Source organism: Balaenoptera physalus, assembly GCF_965194825.1.
Source record: "Balaenoptera physalus genome assembly, chromosome: 15".
In the NCBI taxonomy this organism is placed as follows: domain Eukaryota; kingdom Metazoa; phylum Chordata; class Mammalia; order Artiodactyla; family Balaenopteridae; genus Balaenoptera; species Balaenoptera physalus.
Genome location: NC_138894.1, coordinates 62,012,019 through 62,035,575, shown reverse-complemented (window position 1 = coordinate 62,035,575; position 23,557 = coordinate 62,012,019). Strand labels below are relative to the sequence as shown.

Genomic DNA, 23,557 nt, shown 5'->3' with positions numbered 1-23,557 from the left:
TGTCTGTCCTTAAAACAGATAAGCAGTGACTTCCCTGGTTCCCCCGCTCACAACCTGTACACCATTTAAAACAAGGAAATTCCGGCCATAACAGAGGCCACCACACGATTTTTAATTAAAAATTTTAAGACTCAAGTCCTTGAAATGGCTTAAAGTGGTTATATAAAAATTTAATAAGATAAAAGCGAAGAAGCCCACAGGTTGCTGGAATACAATTTATTCAAAGCATTTCACATTAAAATTATTAGGTTTAAATACACGAACATACAATTATATATAAAACACTGTACCTTCCCAAAGTTTATAATGACATTTACTTTTTAGAATTAGCTGTTTGCTTATAATTTGAATCTAAAAGGTACCATTGAGTGCTGCTATAATTGTGTTTATATTTCTATTTATTTCAATTTTGCTATTAGATATTTAGAAAGCATTCGTAAGCTCACCTAGAATATACAATGATTACATGTTAAATATTTACATTCAAAACAGGAAGCCAATACAGTGTTACAGATGCATGACTTGATAGTTCTTTAATGTATGTAATATATTGAATGGTCCAGCCTGCTGTTCAGAATGCTAGAAATGTTATTAAGCAGTAGAAAGCTCATCGAGGGATTTATATCTATTTCCTCTGCACTGGACCCACATTTTACCAGAGTCCATATACAAGGCTGGCTTGGAGTCACTTCATGCAAATGAGATTGTACTCTGAGCTTCCCTAAAGATAACTGGGAAGTCCAGATTATACCCCAAGGTTGTTCCTCATCTTAGAGACCTAATTCAATGACTATCAATAAAATTTAGCTCAACTATCTTATGGTTGGCATAAGTACAAAATATAAAGCCTGCTTCAGTGGAAGCCCTAATGGAGTGAGGTTCATGGTAAATCAGGTAGTGTCAAAACAACACGTACAGGTCCTGCACCTACCTGAGAAGTACACAAAGGAAAGCTTTACTAAGTCTTCTAGGCTGGGACTCGGCACTGGCTGAGCCCTATTCCTTAGGTCTAACTCTACAAAACAGAGATGAAGCATGGTTGATGCCACGATGACATTTATTTTTTGTCTTCCCTCCATCAACCCTCCCTCTCATGCCATCTGCAGGCTGTAGATGCAGAATGGTTGATCCCACAAGACACAGGTTAGCGGCATACAGTGTGAGGCTGGCTTACTCCCCAAGGCAAGGTCTCCCTTCACGTAAATGGTGGGAACCAAGTAACCTCACTGAAACCAAAACAGTAGCTAATCACCGATTTCAAATGAACAAGGGATACACCAAAGTGGGGATAACTCTCAACAAAGCATTTTCAACTTTTTAAATAATATAATCCCCAAATAGGTTAACATTACATTAAGATGGTAAACTGTCTTGACTACCCATCTTAAATTCTTTTATAGTAACTATTTACAGTATAGATATTAACAGGCATGAAGGCCAATTTGAGGATAACTTTGATAAAACTGAATACAAACAGAGGTTTCACTCCTTCATATACTTACTCACATATTCACTGATACGCGGTATGAAGTAACAAGTCCAGTGTAGGGTGTAGCTTGTGCTGATGAAGACCTGAAACCAAGACGAAGGAAATGCATTGCTCTTACTTCATGATCAAACTCACACTCAGATGCAGTTTTGGAGACTCCAGTGAACAGAGGTTTGTGGGAGCCTCCGTGGTAGAAGGGAAGGCATGGAGGGAGCACCTTGACCAAACAAGTCTCTTTGAGCCTTAGCTTCTCACTGGGAAATGAAGAGTGCTGGATTTGATGACTCCTGGGATGCCTTCTGGCGCCAACATTTTACAAAACTGGAAAAGTACGCAGGGCTTTACAGTAATAAAGAATTGTTACTTCATAGAATATTAAGCATTAGAAAGCCCACTAAGCATCATTTTGTCCAGCTCCAAAATTTTTCAGATAAACAATACTGACAAGCAAGTCTTAACTAAAGGAACAATCTTTTTATGAAAATAATAAATGAAATAGAGCTGGGAATCTGAAAAGTCAAATGGGAGAAGAACCTTGAAAAACCATGGCTTTTTACACCAGGAGCCTCAAGGAAAATGCCACAGACCTACATTGTAGGCAAAACCCAAAGAAGTCTAGTGACTTAGTATACACAGTTATTGTCAATAAGATGTTGATTATCATATATTATGAATAAATAAAAGTACATAAACAACGTAACTTTTCATTTGTTTATTTTGTCCTCTCAAATACATTTAAAAAGTAACATTTTAGACACAGAATCACAAATACACACAAACAAAGGAGTGCCGGCTTGCTTCACAAAGGGTTTTCCTTTGACTCCTTTAGCTGCTTTGCATAAAATTCAAAGCTTTCCTGTAGAGAAAAAAAAAAAGGGAGAGAAGTTACAGATAAAAGTTACCAGCAAGAGGTGATGGTACAAAACTTAAAAACATAAAGTACTGCAAACTGGTAGCAAAGACTGCTGGGCCCACAGCAGCTGCCGTCTCAAGCTTCAGCACTCCTCTGTTTCACGAAATCACCAGTTCAAGGGCCCCCAACTGAGAATTAAGGCACCAGGAGCCTCTGCTGTGTGTGTGCATGGGCAAGTGCATGCAGGTACTTACACCTGGGTATGCAAGGTCGAGGGGTTTGAAATAAACATGTTTTAGTGACTTTCAGTTCAATGAAACAATAAAAAGGAATTTTGCGCGCATGATTTCTCTTATTAAACAAAGCAAAGTAAAACAGAATTTCCTAGGCAACCTACTGAATGGGAGAAAATATTTGTAAACATATATAGCTGATAAGGGGTTAATAGTCAAAATATACAAAGAATTTATATAACTCAATAGCAACAGGGGAACTGAACAGACATGTGGCCAAAGAGGAACTACAGATGGCCAACAGGTACACGAAAAGTTGCTCAACATCACTGATAATCAGGGAAATACAAATAAAAAACACAGTGAGACATCACTTCACACCTGTTAGAATATGTATTATCAAAAAGACTAGGAATAACAAATGTTGGCGAAGATATGGAGAAAAAGGAGCCCTTGTGCACTGTTGGTGGGAATATAAATGGTGCAGCCACTACGGAGAACAGTATGGAGGTTCCTCGAAAAATTAAAAATAAAACTAACATATGATCTAGCAATTCCACTTTTGGGTATTCATCCAAAGAAAATGAAAACACTAATTCAAAAAAGATATATGCTCCCCCAGGTTCACTGCAGCATTTACAATAGCCAAGACATGGAAACAATCTAAATGTCCATCGATGGATGAAGGATAAAGAAAATGTCACACACACACACACACACACACACACACACACACACACACACACACACACACAGAGGAATATTATCCAGCAGTAAAAAAAATGAAATCTTGGGACTTCCCTGGTGGTGCAGTGGTTAAGAATCCGCCTGTCAATGCAGGGGACTCGGGTTCGAGCCCTGGTCTGGGAAGATCCCACATACCGCAGAGCAACTAAGCCCATGCGCCACAACTACTGAGCCTGCACTCTAGAGCCCGTGAGCCACAACTACTAAGCCTGTGTGCCACAACTACTGAAGCCCGCGCACCTAGAGCCCACGCTCCGCAACAAGAGAAGCCACTGCAATGAGAAGCCTGTGCACCTCAACGAAAACCCAACGCCTCCAATAAATAAATAAATAAATTTATTTAAAAAAAAAAAAAAATGAAATCTTGTCATCTGCAACATGGATGGACCTTGATGGTATTATGCTGAGTGAAATATGTCAGACAGAAGAAGATAAACACTGTATGATCTCACTTACATCTGGAATCTGAAAAACACAAACAAACAGAACTGAGCTCATGGATACAGAGAACAGATCAGTGGTTGCCTGAGGCCGGTGGGGGCAGGTTTGAGGAGGAGGAAGATGGGTAAAGGGGTTCAAACAGCACAAATTTCCAGTTATAAAATGGGTAAGTCAAGGGGATACAATGTACAGCACGGTGACTATGGTTAATAATACTGGATTGTATATTTGAAAACAGCTGGGAGAGCAGATCTTGAAAGTTTTTATCCCAAGAAAAAAATTTTTCTTTTGTGACTATGCATGGTGGCAGATGTTAACTGGGCTTATTGTGGTGATCATTCTGCTATATATACAAATATTGAGTTATTATGTTGTATAGCTGTAACTAATATAATGTTGTCAATTATATTTCAATTAAAAAAAAATCCTAGATAAAGAAAACCCAACTTACTTAAAATAGAAATGAACAAGTAATTAACAGTGACATAATATGCTTAGCTATTGAAATACAGGCCATTAAACCCTATTTCAAGTTGAAATGAAGAGGGAACTGCCCCAAGGACGTTTGATAAATTCATACCTACAGTTGAAGGTCTGAGACTGACCTTGTATTTTAAACCTCATCCCCAGAGGGCTATGTTCTCCTGCAGCCAAACCCATGGCATGACTGTTCAGTTCCCGAAGCCCTCTCTGGAGGATCCTCCACAGAGATTTAATCCTCATGTAATTAAGTATTCAACTTATTTTTTATACATTATTATGAAGCACACACAAATCTTTAGAGGTATTTTTTTCCCCCCTCTTAATTAAGAAATACTCACAGGGGGTTCAGTGAAAGGGACAGACTCTCCAGCATTCTTCAGCAAAACTGCATAACGCTTTAGAAACAGATCATTCAATTTTACATCCTTCGCAGTCAAATTTTCATATAGTGCTTTAGCAGATGCGACATCACTGTCCAAGACTAGAGAAAAACATATTAATCACAGATAAAGCCAACCTATCTTCTTCTTTTCCCAAAACACTTAGCCATTCAGGGACTCCTGGATCCCTTTATCCCAAAGCAAACGGATACTTAACTACCTTCAGCATTCATAATCTACAAGCTCCGCCCTTCCTTCCCCACACCTCTCATTCAGCATCACCCACTATGAAAGAGAAGGAAAATGACAAATACAGCTATTTTAAAGACCCATGCTAGTTAAAGTGACCACAAACTGAAGTCTTCAATCATAAAGTAAGCACACACCATTCAACCTTCTTCTGCTTAAAACCACACTTTGAAATTAAGCTAATCCAGGGACATCTGTGGTGAGGAGTGTGTAAAATAAATTATGTGGAAGTCTATGTCTACACCAACATCAAGATCAGCAGCTAAACAACACCAAAAGACTTTCCATATATTCTCCTATCCTAATAAACAAAATAAGCAAATGAGGAATACAGTTAGCTACAATGACCAAAAAAAATTTTATATACATTAATATACATTAAAAAATCTACATACATCTATACAAGTTACACTAATATTTCACTTAACTGGATGATGAAGTAGCCTAGGGGCTAAGTTTAGCTGGCTTTCTACTTGTGGCTGATTCGCAAAAATTTTAATATTTTCCCTTTTACTAAAACTTCCTGATTTCCCTGCTCTTCTCCCTCCCAATTCCCAAGTGGGATTACACAATTTAATAGTAATTTTACGCCGTTTTACACTACTTCATCTTAGTTATTATTTAATATCTGCCAATTCCTCAAACGAAACTTTAAGAAACTTTATGATTATAGCAGTATTTTGAAATATATCACGTCCCATTCATAAGGGTAGAAAAATGGAGAATTCTGATTGCTCAGTCTGGTGTCCTGCCAACAATAAAATCGACAAAGCAACTCTTTATTTACCCATTGCCTCAAGTGAGCAAATCAGTGGGTGTCAGATGGACAGGTGATCATAATTTACAAATCCTAACATTTATCTTGATTACTGAGGAAACTTTAGACTGGTTCCCTTTCATGATTGCCTGGCAATCAGGGAGGAAACTGCTTAAAAGACTAGAATTTCAGTTGTGACTGTAGGTAAAACCTTGGGGCTCACTTTTTAATTAAGGTGTTTGTTATTTCAAAGGAGCAGGTAGGCCACTGAAGGAGTAAACAGGCAAGTCAAGTGGCAGTCTCAAATATGTACCCATTTTACATTGTATTGGGTTGGCCAAAAAGTTCGTTCAGGTTTTTCCATAACATCTTGGAGAGACTGGATTGGTTCCCAATGTGTACACCCAAGTGGACTTCCAAGTCCTTCCAGGAACCTGGGATCTTACTCAACAAATCAGGGCCCCTCAAAAGATGCTCAGAGATACTTTATGTTAACACTATATGAATAATTTTGTATTTTTCTTTAATAGTTTTAAAACATATCCTAAGGCTAAATAAATTCTGTACCATAAGCAATTCTCTGATATTTAGGATTACTGCCTTTGAGCTGAAGACTTAGTTGACTATACTACAAATATTTAAATCACTTAAATAATGAAGTCAGATTAAACTTATTACCATAGCTTTTCATGATGGAATTGTATGCTTCTTCCTTTTCAGTTAATTCAGGAATCAATTCTAACAAAGACTTCACAGTTGGTGCCTAGAAAATTAAATATAGGTAACATTACTATGACTCAAAAGAACAGTGAAATAAAACACTGATATATGGACATTATACCCAAAAAACCTGACAATAGCACAACAGAACTGCCTATTCAATTTAATGGACTATTTTCCCTTTTGTATATCTTAGTACAGCCAGCCCCCTGTATCCAGCGGGTTCTGAATCTGTGGATTCAACCAACCACGGACCAAAAAAAAAAAAAAAAAAAAAAAAATCCAGAAAGTCCAAAAAGGCAAACATTGAATTTGCTACAAATATTTACATAGCATTCACACTGTATTGGGTATTATAAGTAATCTAGAGATGATTTAAAGTATACAGGTGATGTGTGGTAGGTTATCTGCAAATACTACACCATTTTATACAGTCTCTTTGAAAGGAAAAAAAAGGACAACTAAATATTTTCTAAATGATGTTTGTTGTAAATAAATACATGAGTCAGAGATAAAAAGTGCAATTAGGTAAATTTTTTTTTAAAGTGTGTGTATGTGTGGGGGAAGTATGTGAAAATTAAGGAAAACTAGACCTCCCAGAGTTGGAAACAACCTAAATGTTTCACATAAAACAAACATTACAATTGGTGCTCAGTTTAAAACTTCACAATATGCCCAAATAAACTAAGAACAGGGTTTCTGGTGCCCACTCACCATGTAAAATCGAATCTAAAAAAAAATTTTGAAATATGCTTTTATTCTTTTTTTTTTTTTTAAAACATCAAAAATAAGACTTGGCTCTGTTTCACACATACACACATACCTTTTAGTGTAAATAAGGTAACTGTACAAACTGAGAACATGAATCTGTGGCACATACCAGTTTTAAAGCTAACGGGTTCATCTACCTCATGGTTTCCACCTGAGCCACCTGACAGGAGACACTCTGCAGTAGGTGTCTCCCTCAGCAGTGCTCTGCACTGTGAAACTTACCCAGTGACCCAAGCTATGGGATTTGTTTCTTACATTTCTAAGGGCCCTTCCTTGGGGCTCAATGCATAACTACAAGGATAGAGAATTCACTGCATGAACTTGTTTTGCATTTCCAATACAACCAAGGAGCCAGAACTGACTCTGCATCAACATCTAAAGAAGTAAACAAGCACAGGCCAGCAAGCGTTCAATCTCTATAGTATTTTTAGAAAAGGTCCTGAACTGACAAGCTCTTACATGATACTCAATACCTTTGAACAAGACTAGCTCATAGCATTATTGATTTGTCAGCAAGTACAATAGCACCGTACCTTTCCGGGTCTCCGAGAATTCCTAATACAGAACACCAAGAAAATTGGGGTTTGTTCAGCAATTGCACCACATCTCTAAAAATTGAAACATTATTTGGTAAGTGAAGGTTTTTGATAAACAAGCAGACAAAGGTGAATATTTCCAGTTAAGAAAGTTCACAATAATACAGTAATGTATCATTACCAATAGGAAGGTCTAACAGTCGACCAATGTTTTTTAAGGCAAGAAAAAAGAAAACAAGTGCAAGCTAGGCCAGGCTTTCGTGCATGTTGTCCTTGGCGCTGCAAGTATAAGGTCTGTTTAAAAAGCAAAGGGAAAAATTCAACCAACGCTTCCACAACCACAGAATGAGGTTTAGGACTGCAAAGAAAGAGGGAAAAAAGAAACACTATTCCCCTCCAATTATACTGCCAAGCATTCACAAGTGAGCTAGGGATCATAAGGTTAATTATACATTTAATAAGGTGTCAGGGAGATAACTGCTCGTTTCTTTATAAAAATTAAAATGTACAAAGCAAGTTCTCTTTAAAGTATAATTACCTACACTTATGCATACAAAAGGACTGATTTCAATCTCTCTATTTTATAAAAGGCTTTCATTGCGATAGACAGCCAGTGCTTGAGAAAGAGACAAAAGTTAAACTCAAAAAAAAAAAAAAGTTTATATGACAGACCAGATAAATCAAGTGTCTATCCCATCTTAGATGCTACAGTAAAATCAAATATGGCAAGACATTATTTTAGTTTACACTCATCACAGATGTCATTCTCTTAAGTTTCTGAAAGCACATTGCTCTTTCAAAGCTTTAAAACACTGTCAATACTAAAATGACTAGTATAAAAAGAACTTTTGGGGACACACAGAACATTTACACTATAAACTGATGCTTTCGACATCTGTGAATAAAGTATTTTTCACTAGAGCAAGAATAATCTTTTACTGTTTGACAAGCAGGTAAAGAATGGGTAAAGGGCTTATCATCTGAAACCTCAGTCTACTGAAGGGATAAAAACGAAAAGACAGCTGTTACAGCAACACTCGGCTGTCGCCAAGAGCCCTCGACAGGCCACTGTGGGTACATGCAGCTCTGTAGGTGGCTGCCACATCCCCACTGTCTCCCACTCTGGACTGCTCGCTAAGAAGAGCCTTGATCAACAAGCTGGTAAATGAAATACCAAGTGTGACTTCCTAAAGAGCTATCACAGTAATGTGTTAAAGCTGAATGAATACCATCACACGTCCAGCTAGACATGCATATACCCTGAGTGGGTACACTTAGGTATGTACACACAAACATAAAGCATTAGAATTTATTCTTTTCAAGGTAAAAGGTAAACATACCAAACCAAACAAGAAAATTCTCAACTAACTAGCATTTCTCTCTCTCCCAGAACAAAAGTAAAAAAGCCTTAGAGGCAGTGCCAATTTACACTTTTTACAAAAATGTTAACACAGAGAAATTTCTCAGGAATTCCTTTAAAAAATGGCTTGGATTCTACTATCAAACTACATGAACCTTAAGGATCAAAAGTAGAGCCCCAGCAAATGAGTACAGTTTTACCTTCCCTATCTACTACTTAAGAGGTGTTGCAGCTTGCAAAAACGTTAAGTGAATATAATACTATTTACTACCAGAAATTGGTCCCAGGCCTCAATTTGACACAGGGAGTCTATACAAACACAGCCGTTGGCGGGATCACGGTGACTGTTTGACTGCCACCTGCTGGGAAGGGGCTCCCCGGCGGTGCCTGTTTGTGTACATTACCAGTGGCAGCTACGATCACCCACCGTTCTCTCGGCACTTGGCGCGCGGCTTTATATTTAGTGCTGTTAAAATGGCATGAATGCAGTTGTCTCCTTCCCTGAAGATTGCTAATTTAACTGAGAGAGTGCGGGCCACAGAGACCTGCATTTGTCATTTAATGTGTCTGTGACACACAAGTGAATAGAAAGCAAATTCTTAATAAATCTTGAATAAGGCACTGAGAATGTTTGAGTATTCAAGAAAAGCTGTACTTGAAAAGCAAACATTTCCTACTTTTTGTTTGCAAACTGTGTTGCCATGGCGATGCACGGTATTTATAGAGCGTTAGAGAAATTAAACTAGGAAATCAAAGGAACTGCTTTGCATTACCTATCTGCACAGAAACATTTGTCTTTAAATCATTTTGGCAAAACATGTCTTCCCCCATCCCCACTCAAATCTAAAGACATTTCTAGTCCGATTTGGCATCTTTAAAACCAGCAACCTGTAACTTACAATCCAGTCCCTGTCATGTAACCTTGATTCACGTTCAAATTTAAATGTGCAGGCAGCACCACACTTCATTTCCGGTATTCTACCACATACCTGAGTCTAGTAATTTCTCAAGTGACTTCTCACAAGCCACAAGCCCCACTGCTCCATGTGTGGTGGGTCATTACCTGTAGGAGAGCTCTGGCATCATCCACCTTGCCTGAATCCACAAGCTGAAGGAAAAGATCGGTGACAGGTTTGTAAATTGCAAACTGATTGGCCATTCTCTCCGCCATGATGCTTACTGAAAAAAATGACAGGTAAGAAAAATCTTTCATTTAAACAGTGGTATAACTAACTCATCCACCAAAGAAAGTCAGTCCAGACTCACTAGAGAGAAAAAGTGCTTCTGTGTTCTTTGGCTAGAACAGCTAACTTACTCTTTTCAAGTGCTGGTTCCAACCGCTCCTCTATGACTTTTCGGAATAAGTATGCCAAGCCGAAGTACTGAGGTTCCATGGTTTGGTTCCCTGAAGTAAGCATATTTTCAATGTTTTCTATTGCACCATCTATGTTATTGCTGTAAAAGAAAGTAAAATAAATTATAAGGAAATATTTGCTTTAGTATTAATGTTGCAGGCAGTTTCAGTATGAGTACTTTGGGATTCACACATGCAAGCACTTTAGGAAAAAAAGGAAATATATTTACAATTAACCAGATAAAAAACACTATGCAAGTTGAACCCAATCACATTTAGGTGGCAAAAGCAATCACCGGGTGCTTCATGCTACAGTAACTGAAGTAGCTGCTTATTTTAAAAAACTGCTCTAGAGACAAGATCAAACAACTATATAGAGTAAGAATTAAAGACGGTAACTTAACAAATTATTGTATCTCAAAGATTTGATTCTGCAGCTGTTTGGATGTAAAATGAAAACTTGTTTAAATGCTATATAACTCTGGCATTATAATCTGCACTGGTCACTACTGCATGAAGTAAAGATAATGTATTACATTCTCAGGATTCTTAAAAATGCTGATGAAAAAAAAAAACGCTGATGATGTCTTCAAAAGGTATATTTTCATGTCTCTCAACCCACAGTCACTACAATTTGTTTTTGTCAGGTAATATATAACATTTGAAAAATATTCAATTTATACTAAAATTCTCAGAAAAAAGTATCTTCACACTTTTCATTTTAAAAAATTAATTACATGGCCTTATGTAACAAGTTATGATAAAAACTTATCTTTATGACTATCTTTTTGGTTAAGGTGCTCTTTAATTGATACTTTAGTTATGATATGGCACTCGAAATCCAAATAATCAATTTTATGTTGGAATTATTACCTAAAACAAGAATTCTCTAAAAATGAGTATGCCATTACAATAAATTTTTCTTACAGGTTTTAGTTAGAGAATTATTTAATAGTGAATAAAAACATATTCTGGGCCTCATATAAAACTCTGTTTATATGGTAACATTTAAAATTTCATCCAGGGGCTTCCTGGTGGCGCAGTGGTTAAGAATCTGCCTGCCAATGCAGGGGACACGGGTTCAAGCCCTGGGCCGGGAAGATCCCACATGCCGCCGAGCAACTAAGCCCGTTCGCCACAACTACTGAGACTGTGCTCTAGAGCCTGTGAGCCACGACTACTGAAGCCTGCGTGCCATAACTACTGAAGCCCGTGCGCCTAGAGCCCATGCTCCGCAACAAGAGAAGCCACCGCAATGAGAAGCCTGCGCACTGCAATTAAGAGTAGCCCCTGCTCGCCACAACTAGAGAAAGCCCGTGTGCAGCAACAAAGACTTGGATAATTTTCTGGATCTTCTAACTTAAAATAATCACATTTTCTTATTAAAGGAAAAGTTTAAAGTTCTATCTGGGGAAATAGTTTTAAAAGGGTGAAAAACAAAACAAAACCTCTTCTCTGCCCAAAGAAAGAGGAACAAAAACCCCTGTAAAAACCAACATGACATTTTCATATCACAACCCATTAAATGTATGTAGGATTAACTGCTAAAGAACATTTTTTTCTAAAAGCATAAAAAATGTCAATTCCATAATTACCCCCCATGAATCTTTAACTTTGCTAGTGAGGTTAATAAAAATCTAGTTCTTATTTACTTCTACAGTAGTGATTCTCAACAAGGAATCTAGAAATGGTGGCATGAGAATCATCTCTAAATACCTCCCTTTGTGTGGATGTGTGTTGACAGGGGTGGATGGGTAGGAGGGTGGGGAAGATGGAAATGTGTATTTTTAACAAGCTTGCTGGGCCTTCCGTTTCACTATGTTCTGGTAGAGGGTCACCTTCAAGTGTTGCTGACATTCAAATGAACTTATTTTTCACTTTTGCAACCAAGTGTTTCAACAACGGCCTGGAATGTATGAATGAGAAAAGTTACCAACCGTGAAGCAAGTTTTATGAATTTGAAAATTTTGATAAATGTTGTTTAAGATTTAATTTAAAGCTAAAACATATTTTGTTAACATATAATTATTCCCTGATAGCTATAGAATAATCAGCAACTGGCATCAATACTTCCTCTGTAGTTGATACGGTTTCTAATACCCTAGTTTTTTAAAAGGTGGGATTTGAGATAATGTTCCTTCCAGTATCCAATGGAGAAAAAGAAAGCTCGAAAATACTCACTTCTTTATTTGTGCCAAAGCAATGTTATTGATGAAAACCATACGGGAAAGTCCAATTGAATCTTCCAGTCCATTTACCAACTTCTGAATGTCTTGTATGCTTTCTGTATCACCCTTCAAGGCACATGCCTGAATAAGGCGGGTCACTGCTACCCTAGAAGGTATCTGCTCCAGATCCAAGGCTGTTTTTAGTGTTGTTACAGCATCTACAATAGAAGAGCAGGTGACAGAGCTTTTCTTATATGAACCGTACTGACTTTAATGTGTTTTGAAAACTAGCTTTTAAATATGAGCACCAAATGACTATACACAAAAAGCTATGAATAATTTATTCTATATTACAGAAAATATTAATACTTTATGAGAAACCTAAAAAAAAAAATAAAGATTTATTTGACTGTAAGATATCAGAGACCAGAGAAATTTCTTCTTTAAGTCACAGAGAAAATGCAGATGTTACTGACAGAATGTGGATTCCATTCAGGGATAACATTTAGTGACTAATCTCAAAGAAGTTGACAAGTTCAGAAAAATATAAATAAGGAAAAATTTTAAAAAATAAAGACCTTCCAAAAGTATGTAACCTCTACCCACATTCATACTTTCCCAGATTTTATTACACTCAAAAGATTCATGATTATCAAAATCTTCTAATACTGCAAAGATTCTTTCTTGAAAACAATGTCTCTTTCTAATCCAAAAAGGACTGATCATACAAGAAGAGCAGCCAAACTGGAACATTCAACTTACACACTAACAAATTTATTTTACACGATTACATATCTTGCAGATATTTTCTTACACTGATTTTTCGGAGAAAATAAAGCTCATCAGATTCCCAGGGAGAAACCCCTCAGGAGTTTTTTTCTTTTTCTTTTTTTTTTTTTAAAGTATCATGTTTACAAGTATGTGATTATGGATAAATATGGAATATCCTTCTGATTTACTGATTTAAGTGCCAGGGTAGCAAAATCATTATATTAAATAAAGTGGTGGACTGCAGGGAAAATGTAATACTTAGCACAACAATCACTGCTACCAAAGAAAACTTCATGGCTCTATAGAAATTAAAGCAGTGTAACCTACACAAAACCAAGACCCTCAAAGCAGCTTTCCAAATAACAGTCTATCTTTAACAGAGAATGGGGAAAGGGTAATAATTAAACACTCTATTAAAAGTGATACAGTAAAAGACATCATGAATTTAAGTATTTATTACTGAATAAACAATTTATTATTACTCCAAATCTACATTCTAAACCAGTGATTCTCAAATGGGGAAAAGGGAAAATAGGCAGTTTAAAAGGCATATTCAATAAAATTTTATAAATACACACGAACATACAGGAAACAAAAAATGTTATTTATACTACTTTAATAATATTATCTATAGAAAATAAACTTGATAAAATCTTAACTGGTGGTCATACACAGATAATATGGAATATTTTTATTAGCCAAGAATATTGTCAGCCAGGAAGGATCTTCCCACACCAGTGGATCAAATGGCAACAAAAATAAGATAACAATGGTGATGACAGTAACTCACATTTACTGAGCTTTTACTACATTTGTTGAGCACTTACTACATGCCAGACACAGTATTAAGCAGTCACACTCACAACTACCCTCTGAGGTAAGTACCAAATTTATATGTGGGAAACTGAGGCACAGATAATTTAAATAATTTCCCCAAGGTCATACTGTTAGACACCAACCCAAGAATCTAACCACCCTAGAGCCTGCATCTATGGGTGCATGTGTGTGTGAAAGAGTGGAGGATAGAGGAGAAGAGATCATTTTATGTCTATGCAAAGGGAGCATGGGACCTTGGAACCGAAATCATATTCCCATACAGGGCTGGCCTTCTGGACAGTTCATGATTTACGGGACACCAAAAGCAGTATCCATCCACACCCTTCCCCCGAGTCCTTATCACACTGTCACCTAATTTACTAGTAATATTGATTATATTGCAAAGGTATGATGTATCAGTTATTAATATTCCAGAACAGCATTTGAACTGGCTTTATTTTTCTGCCTGCTTTAGATGGAACTGAGAAAAAGCAACCTGAATTTTTTTTTTTTTTAATTGGGAGCTCTAGTCAGCCATGGAGCAAAATAAGGAGATGTGGATAGTGCCAACAGCATTCCCATCCTTGACAATGACCACAGTAGGTTAGTCTGTGGCGAGGCATTGGGAGGTGGGTTCATAGCTTCTGCTCTCAACCAACCTCCACGTGAACAGCTGAAAACAGATGTGAAATTATATCATAGTTTCTTGTTGTCTTCACAGGGTACCTAACATACAAGTGGGATAGCAGTCAAGTTAAACACTGATCAGATTCAGCTCAAAAATTAACCCCTTGAAATTAAAAAAGTGTTTTATTCTGATCTCCATGTCTACAAAATGTCATTTACAAAAATGAGCTTATTTATATGGGGAGCGAGTTTATTTTTCAATGTTTTAAAATTGTTTATCAGGGACTTCCCTGGAGGTCCAGTGGTTAAGACTCCACGCTTCCACTGCAGGGGGCACGGGTTCGATCCCTGGTCAGGGAACTAAGATTCCACATGCTGCATGTCGCGGCCAAAAAATAAAATTTTAAAAAGTAGAAAAAAATTGTTTTTAAATATCTACTTGCCAAAAAGCCTCTTCTATTGCAAAGAAAATGAAAGCTTTTAAAGTTTTAATAGCAAGCCCTACAACACTCAATTATGACTGAAGGCTGTCTAACAGGCTGGTCCTGCCTGTAGAATACTGAGGCAGCAATTTTGCATAGGCAGAATCATCACTTACATACTCAGTCCTAACCAATTAGGAAGACGTCCAAAGACCAATATCTCTAGGCATTACAGGCAACATTAAAGCTGCACAATTAGACAGCAACTTTCAGAGATGTGAAATTATTTTATAAGCATGCAAGTGAGGAGTATATACAGAGTGAGGAAGAAACTAGGCAACATATTTAACGGTTAAAGAGCTGTTTCAACCTTCCTTAAAGAGTTCCTAAGTGTGTTTTGTTGTATCGGCAAAATCATGGTGTTACTGTATCGACTAAAATTCAAATGTAAAATTAAATGTGAAAAGATGCTTATCTAAATTTAAGAGATTCATCATTTTTCCCCTTGGGAGCTCATTCATAAGACCATCCGATCCAAATCCATCCCTCTGCAAACCCATAAACAGCCTCTACCAAACAAATGGCCTCATCCCAACCCTCCCCAAAGTCATCTCCACATTTTTCTGGTGTTATCCTCTTAATTCAAAAACTCGAAACTCCAAACAAACACCGTTATCTTACTGCTGTTGGTATTATGAACTATTAAAAAAGTATTAGATTAAGTTTTAAAAATCAATATTATAATCATTTGGTGCACAATCCCACACATTTAACACTCAATTTAACTCATTTGCTAACTCACATACAACCAACACAATATGCAAGAAACAACTGCTGGGAATTGTTACAGATGCTCTAAAGTATGTTAATTTCCAAAGCAAAATGACTTGTGCTGTGAATTTTAACGCACTTGAAAGCCTGTACTTTCTCTCCTTCTGGAACACAAATTTTGCATGTCTGAAGAGCTGTGATTCATCTTAAGAAAACCCATCTTGTGTTAAATGGAATGGAAACTGGACTAAGTGGTCAAATGACAAGTACATTCATATTCAAGCTGTATTATAAATGCATGTACAGTAATTTACGTCTCTCAGCTACCACAAAAGGCTCTTGATAAGCAGGTAATTTGCTAAATGGACTCCTTTATCCAAGTATTCGAAGGGCGTTACAAGAAAAATCTGCAGAGGCATTAATGTGACGTAAAGGTCAAGCATTGTGACATACCTTTCAAATAATCCCGCCTAACTTGCGTTATGATGAGGAGGCTGTTGGCAGCATCGTTCAGTGTGAAGCCCTTGATGTGGGTCTCAGCGCTAAAAGAAGCAGACATTTAGAAAGGAATTACTGACATGCTTCTGATACGATAATAAATGGTTGAGCACCAAGGTGAAATTATAAAAACTACTGTTCGTATGTTAAAAATATTGCTGCAAAATATCGACCTGGAGACAGCTTTTGTGTTATCCTGTCAATGGTTATAGAAGGATAATTTTTTTTTGCATTCTGACAGATGACAAAGTTGGAAATGAGCAACAAAAGAAACAAAGTACAAGATTTTTTTTAAACAATCGGTTCAGATTCTTGAATGCTGACATATTAGATGACTAAAATAACTGCATGCCCTGCATTGTTCTGCTGTATCCTAAGCTGGATACTTTTTCCTCTTTTTTCTACACTCACCATAATTATAAAATATAAAACTATTCTTTCGGCAACAAAAATGAGCATTTATTTTCAGCACTTTATATTTTAAATATAAACTAAAGCATATTACTAACACCATATCATTTGGTTGATTAATTTTCAAATTTCTGTCATCTAGATACATACAATTTTTAAAGATGAATATACTGCAGAACTAAAACCACTGCTACATTAAAATGTAAAATTTCATACAATCTTGTCCCAGCCTTAAATTTGAAACCCCCCAACTTTTTAAAACTCAAGAGCAAAAACTCGCTTTTCTTATGACTAAAACCTACATAATTAAAAAAAAAAAAAAGAAAAAGAAAAAGAAGAAGAAGAAGAAGAAGAAATACCCTAGCCAGAGATGATTTCTGTTTGCTACACTGTTTGCATATCTCCTGTGATGAAATTTCAGCATCCTTAATGCCCCTTGGGTTTATCTCCCGATTAGGAAATCTCCACAGGTCAAAAGGAGCAAAAGCAATTGCTGCCATTTGCCTTATCAAGCTCAGTGATGATCTTGCTGCCAAAAACCTCGGCCTACCAACATGAACATCTTAGTTGAACAGATTGCGAGAAAAGCAGGGTCACTGCTAAATTATTCTCGTCAATCCCAAGAAAATCCTCCAAAGACACAGTGACGTGCCCATCCTCTCAGTCACTTTCAGCCTCTGAGGTTCCCCCCTACTGTCCCTGGGGGAAGGATTTTCTTATCCCCCGAACGATCCTCTTAATCCCACCAAAGCACCCACTGCTCAGTTTGACTTTTTTCCTTTATCCCATCTGTCAAAGCTCCTAAGTCAAAAACTCATACATGAGACTATAAACTGCAGAAAATAAAGGATTTACTTTCTCAATCTTTAGCATGATTAAATAAACAAGGAGACACTATTAAAATTAAGCTCACTTCTTATGCCAACATTATTACATGTATTATACCATATTTACTTGAAAATATTTCCTAAAATTCATTAAAACCATAAGGTAACAAAACTTCTGACATCACACTTGATTGTCAAACCTTTTGAAAATCTCAAAACACAGAACATTTTTCTTTTAATAATCTCTTCCTATCTCAAGAAGGTGTGTATTCAATACACATTTGAAAGTGAGGATAAATAGGAAGAAAACTCTCCCCACCTCTATTACATGTTGAACATATACATGTTTTACATATGTAGAAACTGACCAATCACAACCAAAATATATTCCAAACTGGCAAAGGGAGAAAAACTACAGAAGGTACTGGTGATTTTGCAGTGGACTCATTCATACAATAAAATAAGAGAAGTTTACTTCTGACTCATAATTTTGATCTTTCCTTTTGGAAAAAAAATCTAGTACAGAGATGTCAAATCAAACTTCCTGTGATGATGAGACTATTCTTTATCCATGCTGTCCAATAGGGTAGCCACCAGCTACATGTGGCTACCTGGCTACTGTGATGGAGGAATGGAAACTTTAATTATATTTAATTTTAATAATTTAAATTTAAGTGGGCATTTATGGCTAGTGGCTACTGGACTGGACAGCACAGAATTCCAGACATTTTCTTTTCATTTTTAGAACTGCTAAAATAAAGGAAAAAAAATTGCAGAGTGAAGGGGTATCAATCTTTTAACTTACAATCAGCTGCAAAAATTACTCTGTCTTAACCAAAGAAGATAGTATCACATGGAAAGTTTCATATTAGAGATTTCAGAGCTATGACTGGTCTATGGATTGTACTTATATAATACGCACATAGGACATTAGGCAGTGATTAGAATTTATCTTACTTTGGAAAACAAAAACTGGCCAATCCAGTAAAAACCATCAGTTATTAATTTAGCATTATTTTTAGACAGAATAAAATAAGAAGCTAGTAGGAACAAGAGAAAATGAAGTGCTATTCTTGAAAGATAAAGCAGAGCTAATCACCACATGATTCTCAAGTTTCCTAAGAATACAGTTCAGTGTTAACAGAGATTTAAAATAATAATTTATAACCATTACTGCTCTACGAATAAGCAGTTCCCCTCCCTTGAAAGAATTCACTATACCTATATTTTTATTTTGGAACACGAGGAAATGTTGTAATTCTAACTAAAAATGAAAGAAAGTCATTCTTTTTTTCTTTCAAAAATTTTAAAGGCATCTGTTACTTTTGAGGTTCCTTTACTTGTTGGGAAGGTTAAATAACCTTCTTGATAAAACTGCAGAAATCTCACTAGTAGTCAAGTGAATCTGCAACACATTAGAGACAGCAAAGGTACAGCAAAAACAAAGACTGCATTAGTTCACCGGGAAAACAACTGCTCTTAAGATTGAACAGGTGGCATCATGTAGGTAACTGTAACAGACTGCTATTTATAGAGTAATATGAGAGTAGTAGTGCCAGAATAATACTGGGGGTACCACCACTTATTACAGTAGCTCATTTGGTCACACCATATTACAATAAAGATGCCTCTAAAAAAAAAAGCAACAACTGTTTTTCATTCTGATCACTGATGCAGAGCCAGAAGGGGAAGAGATGACCTAGTGGAACACTGGCAACGCTGGAACCAGGAAACAAATCCAGAGAAGTTATATGACATTCCTCCAGTAACAGAGAACTGGAACTCTAACTTCCGCTTCTGAATTCCCAGTCCAGAGTTATTTTCAAAAGTACCCAATGTAGATCTAACCCAAGATACGATTCTTCATAGTCAGATATAATGTTTTATTGGTTCAAGGAAAAGGATGTGCACAGATCCCCAGATTAAGTGCCTCTGGGCATTCTAAAGCTTGGCATCTAGGATTCTCTTTGGGCCCACACAACTACATGGGGAAGGCAGCTACAAAACACTCCCGGAAGGATAACACAGGGAAGATAAAAGTAACCTCAGGAGTACAGAAAGGTTTCATGAACATCTAGAGAGGGAGGGAAGGAAAGAAGATAAACCTACATTTTACAGGTTGTAGACATAAGTGTAAATAGAAGGGCTGTGCTTATAACCATCTGCTAGGTCAACAGCTTTCACACTTGTTTGATCAAGATTCTCACTCAGACATAGTAAGATGTTTTACGGTACATACCAGTGCACTGATATACAGATGCACATATAACTGAAAGCAAACGTTCACAAAGTATCTTTACTACATGGAATGCTTTGATATTTTCTATTCTATTTCACTAAAAAAGATGTTGATTCTGCCCCACTAAATAGAGTCCATGATCCACTAACAGGTTATAAATGCAATTTGAAAAACTACTCTAGATCAGGGGACTTCAGCAAGAGGTATGCACACTGTGTGAATGCTCTAGGGTGAGGCAAGAAAATGTTTAAGTTTCTATTTTTAAATCTTATTCTCCAAAAAATTGCTATTTTTGGAGTATGTTCTATAATATACTTACATATCGTATACTTACAGTAGTACAGCTCACTGATAATGGTATGTGATCAAAATGTTTAAGACGTCATTCTTGACTCACCTGGGGTGTTTAGTAAAACGCAGATTCCTGGGCCCCACGCCAGATCAGGTGAGTCAGAACCTTTGGGGTGGGCGGTGGGTTATCTGTTTATGCTACCAGAATGTGAGGCTCACCATTCTAGAACAAGCCCAATTAAAATGAAAGAATTATAATCTGTACTTTTGGGAAGTATTTCAGAGGTCTTTGTGACCAACCTCAGGATTAAAAGACTTTTGAAAAAGTTCCTTCTTTGCTTCCATCTCCTCAGTTAATCATACCCAATTCTCAACACAAAATGTTCCTCTCTTTTTTCTGCCACCCTTTCCTCCCAAATCACTGTTGCTTCAAAACACCTTTGATAATTGTGGATAGTGTTTAGATAATAATTTTCCAAGAAAAGTAACTGCAGGAAAAAACCTGCACCTCCTGGATGACTTCAATGGTTATAGATGACAGGATGTTGTTCAGTGTCACATTTTCCAAGTCACTAATTGAGGATGTACTGAGTATTCCAGAGATAGATAATTTAATTAGCAACTGAGTAAAAACACAAATGAGACACAATGCATTAAAAACCTGAACTTAAAAGTCTCAGTGTGACTGTCCTATATCAAGACATACAAGTGATTCAAGATCATAGATATATATGGTGTATGTGTGTATCCATATATATAGTACTTATATGTATATATATGAATATATATATATACTGTGTGTGTGTGTATATGTCAATAGATACAGATATATTTCCCCAGACAAGTACAGTCATACACAACGTATTTTTCAAAATGTACTGAAACATAAACAGTAAACACGGCCCTATGGTGCATAACTTTAACATAACACTAATATGAAAGCCAGGTTTTCCAGTGAATTCCAAGAATGGCAAACACCCATTTTCTATTCAGGATTCTAATATTCCAAAAGTGCTGCGACTTAAAAATTTTGAAGGCCAAAAGTTAGCCAGGAGAGATTATTTCAAAACTTACAATATACTAGGAAAAGGCTGACCTTTGCCATTGAAAATAAAGCTATTGACTCATCAACAGGACAGGTGTACCTTCCAGAGCAGGTGACCTTGATCTTCTCCTTTCTAGGCCCTTTCTGATTAATTACTTAACTTTTGAAGGTAACTCCTTGGGGATAAGACAACAGTCAGTTAACTGACACAACACCAGGGAAGAAAACTTTATTCTCATTCTGATTAACAAAGTATTTTACTCTAGGGAACTAGCCAGAGACAAAACCACTACCGCCACTAACACCAACCCCACTAAAACGATTACAAAACAAGAAGGGGAAAGAGAAAAGGTATTTAAAATGTGTTGAGTACCATATATTTTCTCTACTTCACTCTATCTCCTTCAATAACTAGAAGAAATCATTAATATAAGAGTTATTATCATCTACTCATTATACAGAAGAAAAACTGAGGCTCAGAGATAGGAGGAAATTTTCCCACGAGCTTTCAAGTAAGATTCAAACCCTTGCCTAAGTTCAAAGCCCTTGGTGTCTTCATGTATCAGGCTGCTTCCACCATAAAAGGTACACAGATCGAGTTGCTGAACAAGAAACAGAATATGATTTAAAAAACTACTTTTCTACATATGAATAGAATACATGAGCTGTGAGGTTACATAAGGTAAAATAAAATATACTGCAGTGTGCAGGGCCAATAAAAGTTATATTTTTTTGTAGGTTAAAAACCCCCATAGGGGCTTCCCTGGTGGCGCAGTGGTTGAGAATCTGCCTGCCAATGCAGGGGACACGGGTTCGAGCCCTGGTCTGGGAAGATCCCACGTGCCGTGGAGCAACTGGACCCGCGAGCCACAATCACTGAGCCTGCGCGTCTGGAGCCTGTGCTCCGCAACAAGAGAGGCCGCGATAGTGAGAGGCCCACGCACTGCGATGAAGAGTGGCCCCCGCTTGCCACAACTAGAGAAAGCCCTCGCACAGAAACGAAGACCCAACACAGCCATAAATAAATAAATAAATTAATTAAAAAATAATAAAAAATAAATAAATTTAAAAAATTTTAAAAAAACCCATAAAATTAGAAAACCATTTCATATAATTTTTGTGACTAGTTGAAGACAATTAAGCAACTGCTACTACAATACATCATTAGAAAAATCCTAATGATAGTTGATATTTTGTTTTAAGTGTGAGGTTTAATAGATGAACTAATACTTACAAATCTTTCACTTGCATTGCTTGTGTAGGATTATCCTTCATCAACAGTAAGTTTATAAGACAGGCATAAGTTTCACTATTGAACACAATGTTTTGCTTTTTCGCTTTCAGGAAAATATTAAATGCATCTATGAAGGAAAAAAACAACAAAAAATGAGATGACATTATTCTGAAATGGCAAAAAAGGAGGAGGAAAAGCCCTAAAACAAAGCCCCAAACCCCCATATTTCTGCTTCTTTTAATACTGACTCACTATACCACTCTACAGAGACACACACACTGACCAAGCAAGCAGATGTTATCACTCTTCCAATCTTTAAAAAACAAAGTGACAGTTATGAAAACTACTACTTAATCCAGATGGTTGGTACCAGAAAGGGCTTCGTTTTAAAATTATTTTTCATACTAGCTCTCTAAAGTCAATAATTTTCATGCCAATAAAAACGAAAAAGAGCTCTTCTGAATTTGTTTATCAAAAGATGATCCCAGTTTCCAGTTTCAAAATAAATTGCAAAATGTGTGTTAAAGTCCAAATAAACCAGGGGTATAATTTAGATTGAGGGGAGCAAAAGATTCACTTTAAAGCGATCTTTATAAGTGGGTGGTTACTGTGTTTAACACTTCAACACAACAGCATTAAAGTGAGTATAGCCTATAATTCTAAAATTAGGAGATCAAATTATTTGGCTACGACAGGACTTACACAAAAACATACAATTTTCAAATATACAGATATCTAACAAGTAAACTAAGCAACATTTGTTTGACTGATTAACAGTTTTATTTCACTTGTTCACAATAACTGTCAGTGAATGAAAAGATGTTACCAAAAGAGAAGTAACTACACTTCTCAGTCACTTACTTTTCTGAAATAAAATTGCCTGGCTATAAACATCCAACTGAAACTACAATCCACACTCTGGTGTGTATAAACAAATCACAATAAAGATGGGGCATAACTAACTATCACGTAAGAGCTTTTATGGATATAAAGCTCCATGTAAATAAATATAGAACACACAAATAGGAATGAACATGATATTAATGCTCAGAAGAACATTCTGA

At 36.6% G+C, this 23,557-nt stretch overlaps 1 protein-coding gene across 1 annotated transcript in view; it reads right to left on the bottom strand.

The window, feature by feature from the left end:
• Positions 1-2,186: 2,186 nt before the first annotated feature.
• Positions 2,187-23,557, bottom strand: part of LRPPRC (leucine rich pentatricopeptide repeat containing) — a 108,328-nt gene continuing 86,957 nt past the window's right edge. Inside the window, exons 30-38 of the mRNA XM_082427656.1 lie at positions 22,494-22,620; positions 16,402-16,490; positions 12,555-12,759; positions 10,335-10,474; positions 10,083-10,198; positions 7,657-7,731; positions 6,311-6,395; positions 4,585-4,727; positions 2,187-2,345 (exon numbers count right to left, since the gene is read on the bottom strand). Coding sequence (XP_082283782.1) covers positions 2,289-2,345; positions 4,585-4,727; positions 6,311-6,395; positions 7,657-7,731; positions 10,083-10,198; positions 10,335-10,474; positions 12,555-12,759; positions 16,402-16,490; positions 22,494-22,620 — 1,037 coding nt within the window. The 3' untranslated portion in view covers positions 2,187-2,288. The remainder of the gene's footprint in view (positions 2,346-4,584; positions 4,728-6,310; positions 6,396-7,656; positions 7,732-10,082; positions 10,199-10,334; positions 10,475-12,554; positions 12,760-16,401; positions 16,491-22,493; positions 22,621-23,557) is intronic.